The 21,713-nt window shown below is 42.4% G+C and overlaps 2 protein-coding genes and 1 long non-coding RNA gene across 7 annotated transcripts in view; all 3 read left to right on the forward strand.

Annotated features, from left to right (window-relative positions):
• Nucleotides 1–12,618, forward strand: part of ches1 (checkpoint suppressor 1) — a 31,987-nt gene extending 19,369 nt beyond the window's left edge. Inside the window, exons 4-6 of the mRNA XM_025057014.1 lie at nucleotides 1,054–1,112; nucleotides 7,676–7,784; nucleotides 8,813–12,618. Of these exons, the coding sequence (XP_024912782.1) occupies nucleotides 1,054–1,112; nucleotides 7,676–7,784; nucleotides 8,813–9,371 (727 nt within the window). The 3' untranslated portion in view covers nucleotides 9,372–12,618. The remainder of the gene's footprint in view (nucleotides 1–1,053; nucleotides 1,113–7,675; nucleotides 7,785–8,812) is intronic.
• Nucleotides 12,619–15,265: 2,647 nt separating this feature from the next.
• Nucleotides 15,266–21,713, forward strand: part of gtf2a1 (general transcription factor IIA, 1) — a 10,571-nt gene continuing 4,123 nt past the window's right edge. Inside the window, exons 1-8 of one of the 5 annotated variants that reach the window (XM_008312766.3) lie at nucleotides 15,266–15,516; nucleotides 18,159–18,260; nucleotides 18,397–18,583; nucleotides 18,695–18,759; nucleotides 19,529–19,597; nucleotides 20,148–20,223; nucleotides 20,561–20,685; nucleotides 21,595–21,696. In XM_008312766.3, the coding sequence (XP_008310988.1) occupies nucleotides 15,487–15,516; nucleotides 18,159–18,260; nucleotides 18,397–18,583; nucleotides 18,695–18,759; nucleotides 19,529–19,597; nucleotides 20,148–20,223; nucleotides 20,561–20,685; nucleotides 21,595–21,696 (756 nt within the window). In that variant the 5' untranslated portion in view covers nucleotides 15,266–15,486. The other 4 variants (XM_008312764.3, XM_008312765.3, XM_008312768.3 and 1 more) reach the window with 4 other exon arrangements.
• On the forward strand, nucleotides 15,523–17,161 carry LOC112487245 (uncharacterized). The gene is made up of 2 exons (XR_003050169.1): nucleotides 15,523–16,646; nucleotides 16,732–17,161. It is a non-coding gene; the product is annotated as an uncharacterized LOC112487245 (long non-coding RNA).

Below are 21,713 nucleotides of genomic sequence, written 5' to 3' on the forward strand. Positions count from 1 at the left end.
TGGTGTCCGTCCTCCTCCCCCCCCACCCACCCCCCCGCACGTAGTCATCACAAGTGCAGACGTCCAAATCCTCTCCTTCGGCAGCTTAGGACTCACTTTACAAAGGGAACTCTCCTGATGAGTGGAAACCAGTGGGAGCCAATGGGCAGCTCTTTGAGGGATCACAGCTCGGCCGTGTGTGTGTTTCCTCTCCTCCGTTTGACCGTCTTCTGTGTTTACACACACGAGCACAAAATCGTGCGTCTCTCCGATACACGGCTAAATTCATTGCAGAGTGCCGCCTGTCAAACTCGGAGAGGTTTGAAGAAAAACAAGGAGCCGTCAGAGGTGTCGTCTAATGTCTGCTGCTAAAGACCACTCAACCTGACGAATCTCCATCTCACTCTCTTCCTTCTTCCTCCCTTTGTCATAAAATAAAGGATATAAAAGCAGAGTTGTATCTCTCTGTGTGTGTGTGTGTGTCTGTGTGTGTGTGAGGGGAAAATGTCTCTGTCTATGTGAGAAATGCCATCATTAGCTCCCTCATTAGCGGTGCAATGATCACGCAAACTGAGTCCAGGGCTGTGTGTATTCTTCTTCTATATGTGTATAAGTCACAGTGTGTGTGTGTGTGTGGGTGTGAGGGTATGTGGCTGTCTCTGCAGCGTCAGTGTGTCACACTGTGTGCACGTGTCTTCAACAGCCTTATGTGACATTAGCAAATATGTATGCTGTATTATTATTTTTTTTTTGTTTTCATTGAAATGTGTATGAATGGAGCAGTGGTGGACGGTGGGAGGTTGTCATGAGAAATTACCCCCATGGACTACAGCAGCGAGGCTGTAATTCTCTGAGGTAATCACAGGGAATAATGGCAACAGTGGGACACCCGGGGAATCTAATCACTATAATCAGAAACACTGGCTTATGGGCTCAAATTCCTGCCGTACTATCTGCCTTATGACGGAGCCGGCCGGGTAGGCCAGCTGCCGCAACGTGATCAAATGATTGACCAGTTTTCTCCTTCTCTCCTTTACAAACCCCACGTCTTCCCCACCTTTCTCTAATTTCCAGTCCTCCATTGTGGTCGGGGAGTCCCCTCTTCAGAAAGAACGGCGGAGTCCTCCTACAAGGTACTGTTTCTGCTCTGCAGATCTTCAAGTGTGAGTGAGTGTGTGTGAGTGTGTGTGTGTGAGTGATCTCCCCTTCCATCACCATCTTTGTCTCTGTCTTATTCTTTTCAACAATGCCCCCCCCCTCCATCACCACCACCACCACCACCACCACCCAAACCAACCACCTCCTTCCGTCCTCTATAGACGTGCCAACTCCAATCATCTCAAATTTCAAATCCCATTTTTTTTAATTTTTTTTTTTTTTTTGGAGGAGTGCGCCTTAACAGTACAGAGTGCTGTGTTCTGACACATGGAGAGGCGCCAGCAGAGGGCTGCCTCTTCCTTTGGAGGCATATTTAAAAGTTTAAAACAGAGCTGGAGAGGGGGTTGATTGAGCTGCAGCAGGTAAGCCTAGAGGGGAAGGGAAAAGGGAAAAAAAAAAAAAAGTCAGACGCTCGGTGTTAATTTCTCTAACATTCTTTAGTCTCACCGTTTCACTTCTACAGTGTGCACCTTTTCCCATTTCCCCCCTCTTTTCCTGCCCTCTTCTCACTCTCTCCTACCCCCTCCCCGGTGGCTGGACAGCAATTTAAATGGACATTCAATCCCAATCAGGGAGCACTCCGGGAGCTCGCTGGGCTGCCGAGTCCTAAATGGAGGGGGAAATGGATACATTAGGCGTCTGCGGCGCGCCCTCCATTGCTGCTGATAATGGAGTAGTAATGGTCAAGGAGCCGAGGTTGGAGAGAATGTCTGAAAACCTGGACTCCCTCTAGACACACAATCTGAGCGTGATGTGTCTGAGAGGCTCGGCAGATAGATAGATCGATGGATTTACAGATAGTCGGAGAGCAAGACGGCGAGGACGGATGGCCGGCCGCCTCTAAGTCCGCGTACGACAAAGGCAAGGCAGGAAAAGAGAGAGTTTTTAAATGTGTATGCGCTTCTGATGTACGGGAATGGCAGGTTGTCCGCGCTTGATGTACAGAGACAGCGGAGGGAAAGAAAGTTGAGGTAGACAGCCAGAGGCGAAAACAAGGGGAAGGGAGTGGGGAGGGGGGGTTAGGCTGCCACTGAGAGTGAGTTTGGAGCTGTTAGTGCTCCCTGTTATTACATCCATCTCCCATTCCCACAGCTTTCAGAGTTTCCGTGCCCTAAGTTGATGTGGGCTGAAATCTGCCTCCCCCTGTGGTCAACCGTTGGCTCAGGACAAACACAAGGACAATGGCCGGTAGACAGGACCATAACACAGACAACACCACACCTCCGCACCAACAATCATACAGTGGCTGTTTGTTAGAGACGATGAGGACGGTTTTTAGCTTACGCTAACTTTTTGGACTTGTTTCGTGTATTTTATTCTCTCTCCTACATCCTTGACTTACATGGAAAAACATAAGCGATAACTTTCAACTTTTCATCTTTCAAATACAATTTTTTAACTGAAACAATTCAGTAAAGTTTGAACCTAAATGGAGAAATTTTCATCTTTCAAACATAATTTTTTAACTGAAACAATTCAGTAAAAACTAGAATCTGGAATTTGAATATTAATTTATTGATTTTTTTTAAAAGCTAACTTTCAGTTAATTCACATTTTGACCATTGTTACTGAAATCAAAACATGAGAATTTGTTAAACTTGGATTATGTCTTTTTGTATAATTTTGTCATCTGTTGCTGTGGCAGACTTTATTCGACCAATAGGAGAAGGAGTGATGTTCATTTGTTTTTTTATTCTTCTGGTTAAAAACATTTCCCTTTCTCGCTGTGTGGTGGATTCTAGACTGAAGAGGGGAGAATTATTGTATGTTATTTTAGCCACATTAGCTGATTTGGTAACTCTGTTTAATGACTGTGGGTTGAGTCACTGGATTTGTTGGGAGTTTTCTGCTCAGCTGCTGACTAGCGAATCACACGCGTCCATTCGGCCACTCGGGATCAAGGGGGACGTCAGAACAACTGCCTGAGAAACTGACGAAAATGATCTTTAATTTATATTTTGATTTATTTATAGCAACTAGAAGAGGAAAATAATTGTTTTCTATTCTTGTCTTTAATATTCCGATCTGTATGTTAATGCCAAGATATTATTGATATAACTCATATGAGCAGAAGTCAATAAATCTCTCTTTTTCTTTCATGCTCCTCCTGAAAGTCACGGCACGTCAGCCAGCGATCCACTTACACACTCAGGCTGAGGTGACAGAACGACAGGCCAGTTAGCCAGCTAGTTAAACCGCCTGCCACTTCAGCCCACCAGCCATCCAGTCAGTCAGACAACATTAGCGTGCTCTGCCCTCAGACTGTGCTCGGTTAAACCACAGCAGCCGAGCAGGCCCGCAGATGGGAGAGGAGGGGAGGAGAGGGGGGTTGTTCTGGCGAAGTGAGCGGACCCGTTTTAAACAGTTGCGTTCTCAAGGTCTGCTGGAAGTGAACTTTGAACTTTCTGACTTTGTGTATTCGAGGTTCAGCCGCCGTGTGCGTATTTGCGTGCTCCGGGTCTGGGGCAGAATCACTTTTTTTTTATGCGTCTCATCTGGCCGCGCGGCAACCCGCAACCTGCAGGGCCATGTGGAAGTCATTTAACAGGAGAGAGCAGAGGAGGCTGCCTGTGTTCACCGTACATGAAAGTGGGGAAGGAAGGGTAAACAGGCAGGCAGAGAGCGAGGCAGCAGGAGAATACAGTGGAAGTAGACAAAGTCTGAGCAGACATTGATAAAAATACAGATGAGAGGGGAAAAAAAGCAGAATCACTTTTTTTTTATTATTATTATTCTTAACATGTCCTGTTGTCTGCTGCCAACTGGTGAATCCTCGTGATTTTTTTTTTCTTTGAGTCTGCAATTTTTGTATTTATTTTTTTCTCAATGTGAATCTCAGTTTAACCTGGACAGGGTTTGGATTGCTGCAGCTTTTCCCAGCTTAGTTTGTCACTTCATCTCCTCAGCATATGTCCCAGGCTCTTTACCTGCAGAGACAGCATGCATGCTCAGCTGGAGATGTGACTCACCACTATACATAGAATGACAACGAGAGAGACAGAGAGAGAAGTCAACTGGAGAGGACAGAATTAGAAAGACAAAGTAACGTGTTTGCCGAGAATCTCAAAACAGCAAAGCAAGGAGGTAAAGATAAAGAAGACGAAGGAGCTGTGGGTGCGTGCGTGTGTGTCCAGGGTAAACATGCGTGTGTACCGGTGGAGTGTGCGGTTGAGCCGTTTCAAACAGAGCCTGGTATTCCCCCCCTTTTTTTGTCCTCTCCGTTTCTTCTTCTTCTTCTTCTTCTCTCCTCTCCGCCTGTTTATCACTTTCTCTCCTGATGCATGATCTACCACTCTGTGGCATGTGGAAGGCGAGTCGTTGCCATGGCAACCCAAAGCCTGACTGGAGTGAGAGGTGGGGAGGGAGGGCTGGGTGCGTGTCAGCCCGGGGAGACCTAATGCACTGCCCAGACGGACATTCACGCACACACACACACACGCATACACACAACACAACCAAGCAACGAATGATCAAGATTACAAAAGAGACTCTGTGCAGCCACTTACTTATAAGGTTATGGAGAGCAGAGCTGGAGATATCAGGGGCAGAGCCACACTAACTGGAGTCAATAAGATTACTGTGGACGCAGCCAGCAGCCCGGGGGCTGGGGGGGTGGGGGGTGGACACAGCAACACTGACAAACAACAAGCAGAACCTATCATAATTTATCATCATGTGTTCCTGTGTGAAGCAAATACATTGTGGGGTTGTTTTCCGGCTAGCCTCGTCATGACAACTTGTATGTTTTAATGAGGCTGCGGTTCCTTGGGAGAATTAGATTTCTTCTCATAACATCGATCATAAATTTACTATATCGGCTCAGTGGGGGGGTGCGCCAGGGGGAGGGGAGTGGTGGGGGTCTCCGGCAACAGTATATCGGTGCTGCGGCAAATGTTTTTCGCATGTGCACCCTGACAAATGCTGCGGCAGCAGACAAAGCGAACAGCAGGTCATCATCTGCAAAATGCAAACTGACCCTCGAGATGAAGATGACAGCTGTTTTAGGGAGCTGCGTGGTTGCGGTGAGCAGCCAGCCCTAAGTAATGAGAGCTGGTGGCTGACATGTCCTCCTCTCTCGCCTCCTCTCTTCTTCTCTTCGTCTAATGTGATGACAAAAACAAAGGCAAACGTTTGACCTTGATAGAAACAGAAACCAGAAACCCGATTATATTTGGAAGGTTCTGATGGTGTGATTTGATTTTGAAGTAATCTTCTATTCAATCTTTATCCAAAATACCGGATGAAATATTATTTGCAGGAATCAACCAGCAGAGAAATACCTGGTTGTCTATTTCCATTCATTAGGTCAGCGGGGGTCAAACTCATTTTCACCGGGGGGCTGCATCAGCAATATAGTTCCACTTGAAGGGCCGGTTGTAAATGGAAGACTGTATAGATCAGGGGTTCCCAACCCCTGGTCCGCGGACCAGTACCAGTCCGTAGGTCATTTGGTACCGGGTCGCAGTGGGACACAGTGAAAAAATGCCCTTAATTTTTACTAATTCACTTCATTCAAAGTGAAAAAAAATCATGTCCATTTACTTTTTTTATTTAAAGATAATCTGTCAATATTTTAAAATAATAGGTCACGGGTAACAGGTGGTACTGTTACCAGTGGACCAGTCCTTGGAACAAACAAGGGTTGTGGACCACTAGTATAGATGTAACTACTCCATAACAGACTAATGTTTCTGCAATTGATTATTATTTATTCAAGCTACAAATATTGTTCATTGGTGTGTAATACAAAACACTTCTAATTTCATAGGTTAAGAAACTCTTCTGCATGGACTTTAATAAATGCTTTTTAAGCTCCCGTGGGCCACACAAAACCGCTTGGCGGGCCGCATTTGGACCCCGGTCCTTGAGTTTGACACATATGCATTAGGTGAAGGTATCTGCTTGGTATCATATCGTACGCAAAATGTACAATAACACGCGTCACGGTGTGGATTGTAGGCCCGACACGGCTCGAAGCCCGGCTTGTGCGGACGAGTGGATCAGTGTTGCCTGAAACCTGTGATCTCCAGCTCTCACCATAGACTCTAAAATGGCTTGGAGTGTAGGCTTTGACTGGGCCACTCGAGGACACTGGAGGATTTGTTCCAAAGCCACTCTATTATCCTGCAGCTGTTGAACAGGGTGTTGTGTTGCGAGAAGGTGCATCTCTTCTCTGTTCAACGGTCTCTCTTGTCCGTTTGTAAAACGTTGCCGTCGCTCTGCCGCGGTATCGTGATACCAGGTGGTGGCCCAGGTAACAGGCAGCACCTGCTTTTTGCCAGTTTAGATGCCGGGAAATTCTTCTTTTCTTTTTTTTTTTTCTTTGTCACATTAAATGAGAGAAATCATGATTTGGTAAACTCCAGGTGTGGTCACCATATGCTTGTTATTCCGAAGTGTATAATGGAGCACTGAGGAGCTGCCTGTCCTTCTGGCAGCTTTGACTTTTTTTTTTTTATGAAACTCAGCTGCTGTTGGCATCCGTGTTGACCAAAGGCTTTCCTGTCTGGTTACTGTTGACCGGAGCCCTGATAGGACCAGACTTCTTCCACTTAATGATGGACTGTGCTCCTGGAAACTTTGAATCTTTTAACATTTTCCTTGCACGCTTGTCTGCGTCCACATCTCAGCACAGCTCTTTCCTGAGGTCAAATGAGGGTTTCATGAACTTTTTACTTTGCACTGAACCTGAGGGACATGATGAAGACAGATGTGAGAATCCAAAATGTCTCTATTCGCCCTGGAGTAGAGACAGGGTACCACCCGGGGTAGTTAAAAGTATTGATGTACCTAGACCAGTGGTTCCCAACATTTTTTTGGATTAGGACCCCAACTTGACATCACTCATTTCTGGCGACCCCAGAAATTTTTTTTAGGTTTTTTTCAAAAAGCTTTACAAGGCTGAAAACTATTGAACAAACAAACTTTCAAACAGTGAATTACTGCAACAACAGTATTTAAAAGATGGAAAGTATTACAGTGTTTCTGTTCTCCTTCATTTACAAAAACCACGTTAGCTCAGATATTTTTATACGCTGCATTTTATTTGAACTTAATTTATATTTAAGTAAGTGAATTAAAGTTAATTAGTTAAAAAAATAAATTAACAATTGACCCTATTTGGACTCCAGGCGACCTCATGTGGGGTCCTGACCCTAAGGTTGGAAAACACTGACCTAGATAGAGCTGCAGCAGTTTACTGACATGAATAATACTTGGAAGTAAATATGTGGAGGAAAAAACCTGCTTGTCATTTAACTACTCTGTATTACAGAAAAAAAAATGTTGACTGAAATATTTTCAGTGACTTTGCCTGAAATGTTTCAACACGACCTATTTATAGTTCAAAATGCCAGCCTTGTTGTTTAAAAGTTTAAAAAATGTAACTTTATTTTAGCATTTTTCACCTATTTAATTTCAAATAATGCATTTCAATTATTTACAATATCAACCTTACATTTTTTGTGTTTGTAGTAATTAGAAATAATAATATTATAATAAAAAAATAAAAATTCTATTGTTCTGTGTTTCATTTCAGTACCTCGTGGTGTAATCCAAAATGGTGCCCGGGTCCGGAGCCAAGCCCTCTTCCCTGTGATCAGACCCCTACCTGTTAGCCCTGTGGGGAGCAGAACCTCGACCATAAGGTGGGCAAACTGTTTGCGATATCGCAACAGACACCGTCATTCGGACACTAGCCTCCGAGCGAACGCCGCAAAAACAAAACCTCTCGCTGATACTTTCCGCTGATAGTTTACATAATAATATCTTTGTTGTGTTCAACAGTACGATCCAGTCACAGACATTCCCAGCTGCCCAGAGCTTTGTCTGTTTATGTAACATTTGTCTCACACACGGAGACACAAATCAAAACGTGTACAAGGCTTCGGTGGAGGGAGAGACCTCATGATTCAGGGGACGGCCATGTGCCTGCGAAGGCATGCACATCCATCATAGTAGCACAAGAATATACTGTAATGGTCCGCACCACAGAATTGATGAATTAAACATATCCAAAGGCTGGCTAAAGGTATGCAGTGAATATTTGATCACTGTAAGGGGCATGTTTTTCTTCTAAGATATTAATATGCTAACTCTTTGATTCTGAAGGGGAAAAAAAATATTCCAGGGGACCAGGCACGCTGCTTAAGCACCTTTTGATTTATTGGTTGTTTGAACGCGCCCCTGTCCTTTTAATGTCTTCCAGACTAGTACAGATATTTTGTACCGTGCACAACGTGAACACTAGTTATGTGGCACGCCGCAGAATCGTCACTTCTGACTTTGGAGCTCGCAAGGTCCTTCGTTCTGCTGAGCAAAGTCCACAACCTGAGGGGGAAGACGGGAGCGGCCCAGAATGCACTGTATCGTTTGGGAAAAAAATGCAGATGTGGCGTTCTGAAAATGAGCCGGCTCATTCCTGCAGGAACGACTGGCTCCTCTTGGAGATACAAGGATTTAATCTGACCTTAGAAATATGCGCTGCACATTAGGCCCGAGGGGGCTATTGGAGGGTGATGGATTATTAGTGGGTTTTCTGCTTTCTAGCCAAATGCAGCGCAAACTGGGGCAGCTCCAGTGAAGTGGAGAGTGTAGAGGCAGGGAGGCAGGCCACATGGCAGTGTGACAGCAGGACTAACAATTTTCCCTCCCTCTGTGTCCTTGCTCCTCACAGATCTTCCCTAGGAGATTATCTAAGCCGAGGACAGGACAGCCCATCTCGCTACACTCCACCCCCCTGCGGCGAGGACCTCCAGGATGACCACACTTACAGCACCGCCATGTCCCCCAGTAGGCTATGCTCCTCCCAGGTCGCAGCTTCTTCATGCCCCTTGGACAACGATGACGACATAATTGCTGTAGAGATCAAATCAGACGTCAAAGCAGAGCCCCGGGAGATTCCGTTGGATTCTCACACGACCACTGCCACAACTGCCTACATTTCCCAACAGGCCCTTCGTGGACAGAGACGTAGTTCAGTATCAGGAGCGGGGACTCTGGCAGGCAGCAGTTTGCCCTGGACCAAAAACCGAGCCAGAGGCATCAGCGACACGCTCCCGCTGAAAAAGCGACGCGCGGCGGCGGTGGAGAAGCCGCCGGAGAGCGATGACGAGGAGATGAAGGAGGCAGCGGGGTCGCTGCTCCACCTGGCGGGGGTCAGAGCCTGCCTGAACAACATCACAAACCGCACCGCCAAGGGCCAGAAAGAGCAGAAGGAGGCCCTGAGAAACTAAAACACACATGTCGAACAAACACACACACACACACACACAGATCAAAACACGCACACACATTAGCACACCGAGACATACAATACACAAATAGGTCAACAGGTAACTCTACGACAGCATTAGTCTCCATGGACACTTCCCATCACCCTCTATCTATCTGCAGGGCATTAGGTGAATCCTACTTATATGTGGCAATATCAAAAATCTATGTTTTCCTACATGTTCAGCAACACTAACATCAATGGGTATTTGTCATGCGTCTCTGTTGTTTTGTTGTTTCAAAAGGGGATGAAAGCCATAAAAAGCACGTTTTGTTTCTAATTTGGAAAAAAAAAAAAAAAAAAATTTGAACCCGACAAAAATGACGAATCACGTACTGTCCGTGAACAGACGATGGCTGTTTGTCTTATCTGTTCGTTTCTATGTGAATCTGTAGCAATCTCGAAGTGATGCCAGCAAAGGCCGCAGAGCCGTCGAGACGAAGCCTACTCACCCAGACTTGGAGCTCTTCCGGCCGCGTGCTTGCATTACTCTCCGACATCCATGAGCACAATTGTGAGACTGTGCCAAAGATAAGTGACCAGGTTGCTTCATGTAGCCGATGCGACAGCCGACGACAAAAGGTGTAGTAGAACGGAGGAGCTGGGAGGGAAAATTACCTAAGGTGTCAAAATAATTGTAAAACCCAATGTGATATATATATTCATGCACTTAAGATTATTTTACGCCACTTATAATACAAAGCATCATGGGTAAAGACATGGTTTATTTCAAGAGCACTCATAGTATTTAAGAATAGATATATTAAATTTACAAAATGATCATGTTTATCACCACAGAGGTGGATAGTGTGCCGGGTTTGAGGCAATATCTCCTTCATTTTGTTGTTGTTGCATAATGTAAAAAAAAAAGCAAAACGAAAACAAAAAAACTTCCCTAGTACCTCTGTCCATAGATGTAGACACCTGGTATAGAAACCATAGTTGCCAGTAGCGACCACACCTTCCTATTCATTTGACAAAAAAAAAAAAAAACTCTATACATAAACTGTGGGTTTAGATTTCCGTTCCTGTCTGTTTACCCTCACTCTACCCTCATAAAGATATAAGCAATTTGTCCCGTGTGGACAACTCTGTAAAAAGGTTAGAAAATATTTTATTTTTTTCCTTTCTTAATTGAAGCAATTTGACCTGCAGGACTTTCTCAGTTATATTGCATGGGTGCTTGTAAATAAGATAAAAGCAAATCTTTTTTATTCAAAGATCATGTAAGATAAACAATGTATTTAGCATGAAGCATGACTTATTTTCATATAAATCTTGATCCTAGAGGAAAAAAAAAATGTTTTGCCGCCAATTCCTATACCCGTGTGGTTATATTGGATTTTTTTTTTTTTTCCGGTCTTTTTGGGTTGTTTTTTTTTTTTTTTTTTTTCTGGGCGGGCTTTTAAAGACACGTCTTCAGGGAGGAATGTGGAAGATCACTCTGCGATTAGAGGCCCAAGGGCGCCACCTCTGGGCGTTGGGTTCAGGCTACGTAGGCCAGCTAAATCACCTTTAAAGGGTGGGCTTCTGTCGTCTTCTGCCTGTACAGTGACTTGTGTGTGTTCAGTGTCAACCCCGGTGTTATTTCAGAACACGTCTGTAGAGCGCGTGAGTTCGTGTGCCCAGGAACGCACAACCTGAAACGTTGTGCCTGCCTGCCTGCCTGCCCCTTCAGTGTTTCTGTTGTCGTGTCTCCGACATGTGTTGACAGAACGATAACCGGTCTTTATTTATGACATGATTGTTTTGGTTTCCTCTTCCGTGTGTAAGTGTACGTGTGTCCTACTATGCCATCAGCATTTTACTGTGTCAACGTGTGGATCAGATGAGCGAAGAAAACCTTGTGGATTTCCTGTAAGAACCTCATAACAAACAGCTACCTGGAAGTTAAAGATCACACGAGCGAGAGAAGCTGAGAAAGACAGGAGGGAGAAAGAATGAAAAAAAAAAAAAGTTGTTTTCTTTTTTTTCACATGCAGTGTTCTTATTAAGATTTTAATTTCAGATCTTGTAATCTGTATGACAGATTTATGTAACCAGCCCAATCTGGAGATTAGGGGTTGAATTTTGGTTTCTTTTACTCGAGATTTACCCAGATTTGTGAGCAGCAGCGGGTTCTGACGGAGCTGATATAGAAACTACACGGCCAATATTTGGCATGTTTTCTCGAAATCTGCAGTGCATTAAAGTATTAGTTTGCCCTCACGTGCAAGATATGCAGAGCAGCTTTACGGGATTGGGGAGTCACACGTTGACTGTCGGCGAGAGTGGGTAAACAAGTGCATGTCCCATCCACTGGTATAGTCTTTTGCCACCTGTAGCATGCATTACTGGCATTGTATTTTGTATGATGTCCACACCATATGAAAAGACAAAATGAGACACTGTCAGTGTCCTTGTTGTGTGCCATTCGTCTCTTGTCTGATATGGGTCTGAGTGCTCCAGGAGCCCAGGTCGAGTACTCCGCCGTATTTGCAGTAACAATCCACGGTTGTGGTGACTAATAATGTGTTCAGTTGGTAGAGGCATGTCAGGGGAGAATGTGTTGCTTTAGCAACAGCCTTTTTTTTCCCTCTGACTCACTCAGTGACATGCAGGAAAGATGAACCTCTGACCTACATGGCCTGAAAAAAAAACCACATAAAATATACCTGGTGTGTTGTAAAGCTAAAGAAATACACTGCACTGCCTGAAATAAATAAAAAAAAAACCTTCTTAAGCAAGTGTTAAACTTAATCCTGCCAAACATCACGTACTTGCCAATGTTTGTTTTTGCACATTTTCATGTTTTTGTTTCTTCTCTGACAAAACGATCTAGAAAACTGCCATCATTTTTTTTTGTGTGTGACCGTCTGAGGTGAATATTGGAAAGCCATAGGTGAGAGATGTCTGAAAGCAAAACTCTTATTGATCCATGAGATGTGATGCAGAGTGCGCCCAGGTGTTGGTTTCCTTTTTTTTTTTTCTTTCTTTTTTTCAGTAACTGTTTGATCCTTTCCTTATTGTGCAATCATATTGCCAAAGAATGATTTCAAGACCTAATTCATCACTACATGTAAATATCAACGTTGTCCAATACTGTGGCAAAAAAAATATATAAATGTTGTTTTATTTTGTTTTCCATTTTCTGAAAAACTACAATGATGTTTATGTGATGTATTGTCTTCCAGTTGGTTGCAATAATAAAAAGTACAAGTTGCAGAAGATTATTCTGCCTCCTCTCTTCTGACGGACTTGAAATGAACAAATAAATCTATGTCAATTTGCTCTACTTTACAAGGTAAGACAACTATTTTGGCCACATCACTAGGTCTAACAATGGCTTTCCTGGTCAGGTAAAAAAAAACTAAATATACACATACTGTAAATATGTGGTTCCTATATATGTGTATATATTTCTTTTTGGCCCCTACTTTACCACAGTTGCTCAGCACCCACTCACATCCAGCTAGACGTGGAAGCGTTGGCTTTGATTTGCTTCTGAGACTGACCCTCATAATTAACCTCACACATCCCTATCAACATGGGTCTTATCATAACCATGCCTCTTCCAACAGTTAATTATTCATTTACTTCCTCTAATCATTTAAGTTCAATACTCTTGATTAAAGTCAAACTTGGCAACCCCCTGTAGGGAGAGAAGTGTAAGAGTTAAGTGCGAGCGAAGGCTTCCTGGATGCCTTATCAATCCAAGTGCCATTTCAGAGATGTGTGGCAGTGGAAGTCCATTCATAATTGAAGCCCAGACAGGCTTAATCTGGAGTCAGTGTCTCCCTGTGCAGCACTGTGCACGCTCCCAACACCGCCACAACTGTAGCTAGCAGCTCCTCTGTTGCTATGCAACTACAGCAAAGAAGCGGTGAAGGGGGGGGGGGAGAAAAGTGTGCCTACAGTAGATCTTCAGAGGGCATCGTACTCTTCGGTAACGCAGACACTCAAAGGTAATGGAACGTTGATTGGTGTTTCATCACAGGTGATAGTTTGTCAAACATCCAGCACTCCAAAGTTATCAATCACCTCTTTATGTCGCTTATAAAAAAGAAGGAAAAACTAAAAAGAACTATTGATATACAGTAGGCACCAACTTCCTTTAAATGCTGTGTTAGAGGTTAATTTGACAATATCAGTAGTGATTTGGGGTTTCTTTTCTGTTTGAGGACAAAAATGTACCTAAAATATTGAAATAATTTTGACATTTTAATTTAAAGAAAAATGGGGGGGACAGATTTGAACATCTTAGAAAATGCAACAACGCAGAGCAAACTATAACAAAAGTTTACCAATGGCATAAAAAAAGTATTGCCAAAAGCTAGTTAAGAGACTAACAACAAAAACAAAATTGAAAAAATCTAGTTAAAAACAATATTTAAATTAGCCAAAAAACAAAACAAAAATTATACGTTAACAGTGGCTTCTCGTAAATATTGGGGATTTTTCCTATGCTTTGCTAAGTTTATGCTAAAAATACAAAAACTCGATGGAAAAAAATCAAGAGAAAGTTGCCAATGATTCAGTGTTCAACAACTTTAATAAAACTGCTTTGGTAACAAATATGTAAAACAGGTTTACATATGTAACAAAAAAATCCACGGTAAAAAAAATGTTAATGTACCACCTTGCTTTGTGCAGTGCATATGTATTTATTTACATCAATTTTTATTGACTGCTCCCAGGGAAGAAAACTGCCCATGTGGGACATGGAGGGTTCACCTTACAGAACCTTAACAAAACAATAAAAACACTGTGGTCAGTCCCACATCAGCCTTTATCTTCATCTCATGGAAGCCAACAGTTGTAACAGTCCACAGTAAAGGAGCTTTGTTGAAGTGCTGATGGGATTGATGTACAGAGGGGATGTGTGTTTCCCGCTCTATAGCATCCCTATCCACACAATGGCCAGCGAGGCAAGTTTCCATGGAGACAGTAGTAGAGGTAACGTTCCCCTGTCAGTTCTTATTTATTGCAAAGCTTTATTGTTTTTAGAAATTTCCCTTGGTAGTCAGCGCAGGTATGTTTTGGATTAGGCAGAAAAAGACCCAGATATGCTTTGTTGATATAATTCACTTTAATCTCCTTCAATCACATTACACATAACACAGCTTCACTCTATACAAACTAAGTGCATGGTGGTGTTTTGTCTTTTATTGTTGTGAGCACACTTAATCCTTGTGGGGACATTTTGCAGGTCTCCCCATATGTTGATGTTTTAATATTTAGTTTAGAGTGAGGACTAGAACTGGGATCAGATTGGACTGTTAGTGTGAGGTGTGTAATGTCAAGGTGAAGGAGTAATGGAATGCATTGTGCCCATTAAACACAAAAAACAGTGAACGCAAGGGGGAGTGCGCGTACGCGCGCGTTAGTTTTTGGATGGAGTGAGATCACACTCTAGTGGCAGCATGTTAGTAGTACATGCAGGTATAATTAGGCCCTTGAAAATTAGATTTCGAAAAAATATATCATTTTTAATCATAGTAATTTTATGAGCCAGGTTACTTAAATAATTTCTTATCTGTTTCAAAATAATACTATGTTAAAAAGTATAAAAATAATTGACCGTCGGGAATAAATGGTTGGTAAAAATTTAAACTTTAATAAATAATATTCAATAAATAAGTGCCGTTTTATTCTTGCGCAACGTGTGTATTGTTTTGTTGCTACTCGTTGTTTTGTTGTTACCATTTTAGAATTTCACGATTTTTTTATAGTGTTTATAGCTTTACACACGTCTGCTGACCATGTGCCGCATGTAAAATACATTACCCAGCTTCAACGGGAGTCATGAGTCATCACTATCCGTACGAAATCTCGCGTGATTTGGGGGTTGACCCTGCCCTATGTCTCGCGCACTCGCAGCTCCATGCTCAGTATATAAAGCAGGACAACGACGGAAGGAGGACGGCTGGGGAGTCGCAGCCCGGGATTGTAAATAAGACCGATAAAACTGTGTTTTATTTACAAAAGTTATGCCGGCTGTTTTATCATTATCTTTCCCAGTTGTTTTAGTTCGTTTTTTGTAATTTTTTCGGCGCTAATTCTCGCCTTTTCCGTGTGGTTTTTACACTACGCGTATAATGGCGAGCTCGGCTAACTCGAACCCAGTGGTAAGGATGAATCTCTCGGGATTGTCAACGGGGAAATGGGGGTAAAGTTATTTAAACGCTGTAAATGAACTGGTTTAATTCATTACAGTGAAATGATCTGTCTTAACAAACACTTCACTCTTATTTCAAATAAAATGAAGACTTAAAAGTTCAGCCATTGACACGAGCTTACATATAGATCTATTCTAATCAAGGTGTTTTTCAGCTCCAAAATTCGAAAAATAATATTTTAACTGCATGGATGAAATTGTGCAAGTGTGAACCTGGTGTTGTTGATGCAAGTTGTTAGAACCATGCGTCAGGTTGAAGCTTACATCAATGGGTAGTTTGTATTAAACGCCAAATTATTTTAAGTGTGGAAAAGATACGGCAGAAAGGCGTTTTGTTAATGTAGTTCTTTCTTGAATTGCTTGTTTCTGATTAAAAATGCGGAAAAAGTGATGTTTAAAGTGAGCGAAGTTTATTGTGAAGAACAAGATTGAAATATGTTATGTTCGCCAAGCACCTTCCCATTGTCCACTGCGATAGCTTTAGGTTATGTTTGGGTGAAAATGAAAGTGTCCTTCGTCGAAAGTCGTCAAAACTCAGTCAAATGCCTCATCATTGTCCACCATTCCACGCCCAGAAGACATGCTAGCTGTCCCAAAAAGCACCACCATAAATGCCCATTTATCCTGCTCCCTGCCGACATGACCGTATTATTTAAAAAGTGGGCACAAACAAGAAAACACACGAAAAATGTCCTTCACACTCCGTCACGTAATGTACACAGAACGAGGCTAAAGAGCGCGCCGTTCGCCGCTCCGTAAAATGGCTTCCACGTCTCCCGTCTCTCCGCTTCTGACCCTCCTCCTTATCGCTGCCTGGTTTTATACCGCCATATTGGCTCTCTAATATAGACTGCCCGGGATGGGAAGGTGCTTCTCGACACTACGTCACCGGCTCTACATATAAACACCACACTGTGCTTTAAATAGTGGAGAAGAGACAGGCCGAGGGGGAGGGAAGGAGAGACTTAAGGCCGAGCTGCGGACGCGGCGGGACAGTGTGCATTTGCAGGGATCTCGGTGCAAAGCATTGGTCCATGTGCGCGTATCTGCGGGACGTCTTTAGGTTTACAAAGAACCGCGGTATTACAGTACATTTAAATGACATGTATGTGTTCGTGCGTGTGCTTTGTACGTCAGTATTTTAATACCCCCTTATACGTTGCAGTTCGGGGCAAACACTTCAGGATTGGATTACGTGTACGGAGACACGCGATACCGTTATGACGTCAAAGCCATAGATTTCATCAACGTTGATTACAGTTTATGATCCGTTAGACATTCTGTAATTCTATGATATTCAAATCTTTGTATATTGTTTAAAATTATTTGCATGCGTTTTAAAAACAGTTGGGTTAAAACTTTTTGTTAACACTCAAGTTACAAGTCATTTTGTCCAGAAAAGGTTGTTGACAATGTTTGTATGGGTGTGTCAAACCTCTAAAATATTGTTTTCAACCGTTATAATGCAGTTAAAACAATATATTTGCATTCAGAATGCTATAATCAGATATGTTCACATTATAAATGGATTTTTAAAATGTGGTTTTCACAAGGGGCTATTTTGTTGTATTACAATAAATCATTTGGAAGAGGCAGTATGAGTAATTGTGAGTTTGGAATGAAGGCTGAATGAAGATTCCCTCAGTGATACATCATTAAACATTTGTGGATTTCTCATCCATTACTACTGCTTTTCATTCTTTTCAGAAGCTTGTAAGTAGGTTATAATGGCAATTGGGTCTAAATATAGCATTAGTGCCTTTCCTTGCTGCGAGTCACGGAAATGTTGCATACTTACCTAAACTGGTTTGGTCAGTCTGCTTGAGAAAATTAGTGCCTTTCCTTGCTGCGAGTCACATTTCCATTGAAAACAGTCAAACTGCCAGTCTGAAATTATTTTGATGGTACTATGATGTTCAAAGCCTTAAAAGGGCAATAGGTAGCAAGTTCAACATATGTGTTCAGCTGAGTTAACTTACGTTGAACACGGGAGGAAGCAAAAATATGTCTTTGATCCTTTGAAAATAAAACAGCTGTCGCAAACAAACACAGGGTAAAAGAGTTGTGCTTTCACACCAGGCTTGAGGCAGAAATGCACTTGACTGTATCTTGTCTGCTTGAGACAAAAATAACTATCTAGCAGACTATATCTATACCATGGTATCAATAATATACCATCAATCAATAATTAATGAGAAGAATTAATGAATAACTAAACTCAAAACAAGGCAGTAAGACAAAATCCAACTGCCAACAAACCCCCCTATCAGCCATCTAAGAGTGAACCAGACCGAGCAAAGAAGAAAAAGGGATATTTTTAAAAAGATGAGAAATCTAGAAAGAAAGAGAATCTCCAAGAAGGCATTAATGCAACAGTATGGATGCCACCTGCCACAAAACACGACTGCCAGCCAACCAACACAGGCAAAATTTAATGTCTACTGACACATGATTTGTTGGTGTTGTGTTGCAGAGACACATGTAATGAAAGGCTCCACATATTCAACAAAGATAACACTTTTTTTAGTCATAGATAATGTGAAGTATTTAAAAAGACAACAAAGTAAAGATGTCCTCTTCTCTCCCTCATAGCCTAAATTATATAAATCTGTGATTGAGGATGTGATCAACGACGTACGAGAGCTGTTCCTGGATGAGGGAGTGGATGAACAAGTGCTGCTGGAGCTGAAAACGGTAACTGTCCTTGGTATCATTGCTCATATACAAAACATTTATACAATTTTTAGTTGTCAGAATTTTTTTAAATTGTTTTTGTTTTTAAATTCATTTGTTGTAAATTTGTTGATCTTCCCCGTGGTTGGTGCTCCAGCTATGGGAGAACAAGCTGTTGCAGTCGAAGGCGGTGGATGGTTTCCACACCGAGGAGCAAGCAGCTTTGCAGGCTGCTCAGCAGCAGCAACAGCAGCAGCAGCAGGTGCAGCAAGTGCAGCAGGTGCAGCAAGTCACTCAGCCGGCGCAGGCTCAGCAGGTCATCCTGCCCCCACAGCAGCAGCAAGGTTAGTCATCACAAGTACGAACTGTCAAGACAGGCACACTGGTTCATGCAACATTTATTTTATGAACTGGTAACAAGCCAAAACTCTCTTTGCTCCTTTGTGTCTTTTCAGCCCCGCAACAGCAAGTCATTGTTCAGGATTCTAAGATTCTGCAACACATGAGTGCAACGGGGATGGTACGTAAATGATCTCAATTCATATCTGACAAATCGTGATTTGGAAAAAACCAGCACTACCTTTGCTTCCCCCTAAAAGCAAAGAAAGTGTAAAACCACTGAAAATAACCTGCATCCAGGCCATTTGACAAGTTATTAGTTACTGCCGCTAATTCATAAAACAAAACTGCTGAGCTGTGATTTTCGTCTTCCAGTTTTTCAACTTTGAAGACCCGATTAAAGGCTGGTTCATACTTCGCCAGAACCCAGAAATGTGTTGGTTATTTTGAGTGAGCAAGAACAAGAGTTAGGTCTCCTCTTGTCAGCCCACATAAGCATTTTTGAAATTTATCATAAACAATTAAACAACAGCTTGATGGAGGACGAAAACAACATGTTTAATGCAGAGGAGTAGAAGGATTTGCTGTAATAATGAGTGCTGGTGGCATTTACGACCTTTTGATACGGCCAGCGTTAACTACGTCCACTTCAAGTTTGGACTAATCGCGCTGTAGTTGTCGTACATCAAAGGCAGCTACAGTAACTCCCACACCAGGGCTGCAGAGTTTTAAAAAAAATTGGATTTTTCTCCTCCACGCATCATTGTGAGATTTTGGGAAGTATGTGTCAGCCTTAAGTCTCATAGCATTCGGTTAGAAGTAATGAATAATGTTAGAGGAATCAAATTGTTTACCAGTGAAACCACATAAAACAGACAGTTTTAACAGTATGGGATGTGTACATAGTAGGAAAAAAGAAAGAAGGGAATGATCACAATGCATCTCCACAGTTCTTCTCCTCAGAGCAGGCTAACTGGTCCAATAACAGGCAGAAAGGAAGAGAAGGCAGGAGAGTGAAGGTGAGGAAGGACTTTGACAGGATTTAATTAGACTGGATCACAGAGGACGTAAGGACAGGAGAAAGGAATTCTCTTTTTATCAGGTCTAATTTCAGGCTGCAGTATAAGTGCTCTTTCTTGTGAGTTAGGGAACATATGGTTCAGTAACCCATCTGTCGGTGTCAAGACTTACATCTGTGCTGTTGTTCTGAACTACACTTCTCCCTTTAATTTCAAAAAGCATTTTAGTCTCAAAATCGTACATTTAACTTCTCATAATCAAAAAAACAAAAACAACATTTTGCTTCATTCTAGCCCAGGGACTGAGTATTGACGTTTAAAATGTTGTTCTGTTTTCATAAATATTAAAATGTCTCCAGAGAAACATTAGAGTCAGACTGAGCTGACTGAGAGTATTTTCTGATTCATATACGATTGATTTTTCACATTGTTCATTTTTGCAGTCGGCCTTTTTTTTTTGATCTGTCTTAAAGCTAATGGTCTGTGTGAGCTTTTACTCACTGCAACAATTCCATCACTGACGGCTGCAATGTTTCCATCTCTCCTCTAGAGTGCAGCAGCTACCGCAGCAACACTTGCTCTGCCCACAGGGGTCACACCGTACCAACAGCTCATCACCAGCCAAGGTAAAAACACACACACAAGAACTATTTTTACATTTATAAACAAACTTTCCTTTTTTGTGTTGCACCACACCAAGTTCTAATAATAAATGAAGTTTCTAGTTTGGTATTGACTTAGCGTTCTAATCAAAGTCTTCCAATGTTTTCATACGAGCAAACTTAGTTCTTGGTGCTAAACACTAACACATTTAGAAGCTGATGTCTGCAACACACTTTAGAGACAAGGTGAGAGTTCCCATTTAGAGTTTTGTTTTTATTCTGTTTGGCTTACCTTAAATGTTGTATATACCGTTGTAAACAAGTGCCCTTGTCACTTATCCTGTGCGTTTTGTTGTCTCAGGTCAGATTTTGCAGGTTCTCCGTGGCCCCAATGGAACTCAGTACATTATCCAGCAACCACAGCAGCCAATTCTGCTGCAGCAGCAGATGCAGCCTGGAGGTGTGCAGGCACCCGTCATACAACAGGTTTGTCCTCACACGGTTAACCTCGTCGTCAAATCATTCGGAATCAATAAAAACTTTTTAAGCAGGGTCACTTTTACCAGAAGAACATCAAATCCAGAGAACCAGAAACCCACTCTCAGCAACATTAAATGTTTTCCAGCCGTTCTGGGCAGTTTTGAGGCTTTTCCTTAATGCATTAAAAAGTAGAAATTTAAATGTGGGTTTCAGTCCTGTCTTAGGAAAACAGGTCGTCTGCCATGGTTGACAATGTGCAGCAGCCTGGCTGCCCCACAGAGCACTACCTTTGGTGACCACGCAACTGCATGCAGTCTGTGAACCTGATGTCACAGAGGACATACCTCAGCCCTTACCTCAACACCATTGCACATTATTAGATATTCATACTTAAAATGGAATGCAGGTTGTGGTAAAAGACTTTGAAAACATCAAGTAAAGCACCAAGGAAAGTTATGTTTTTTGGTTGAACACAAAGCTACAAAACAGTTGTCTTCTACTGATTGAGGTTTATCTGGGTGAATTAGTTTTTCCCCTTTAATCAGTTGACAACTTCAGTCCATAACTGACAAGGTTTCGTGGAGCACTGCAACTGTGGTTCTTCTGGCAGTAGAGCAATACGAGAACATTGGAAACATGGTGGTTTAAAAAAAAAAGACACGAAAAACACAAAGTAATTCTGGGAAATCAGGAAGACTGCCCACATCACTTTTCTTAAACTACCATTTAGCACGACCCTTCTGTCAATAATTCCATTTAAAACTGTCGGACTTAAGTGAAATTTAATATGCCAATTACTACTGTGCCACTGCCACCGTATTCAACAAAAACAGTGCCATAATTGAGATTTAGCATTTGTAAGATTTGACTAAATCTAAAGAATACTGTAACGTGTGGACTTTGTCCTGTGTCCAGGTGCTGGCTCCTCTGCAGGGAGCCCTGCCCCAGCAAACAGGAGTCATCATTCAGCCGCAGCAGATTGTCCTGGCTTCCAACAAACTTCAAGGCAATACACAGGTCAGCACTTCAACATC

This window comes from Cynoglossus semilaevis, chromosome 7 (genome assembly GCF_000523025.1).
Source record: "Cynoglossus semilaevis isolate Cse_v1.0 chromosome 7, Cse_v1.0, whole genome shotgun sequence".
Classification (NCBI taxonomy): Eukaryota; Metazoa; Chordata; class Actinopteri; order Pleuronectiformes; family Cynoglossidae; genus Cynoglossus; species Cynoglossus semilaevis.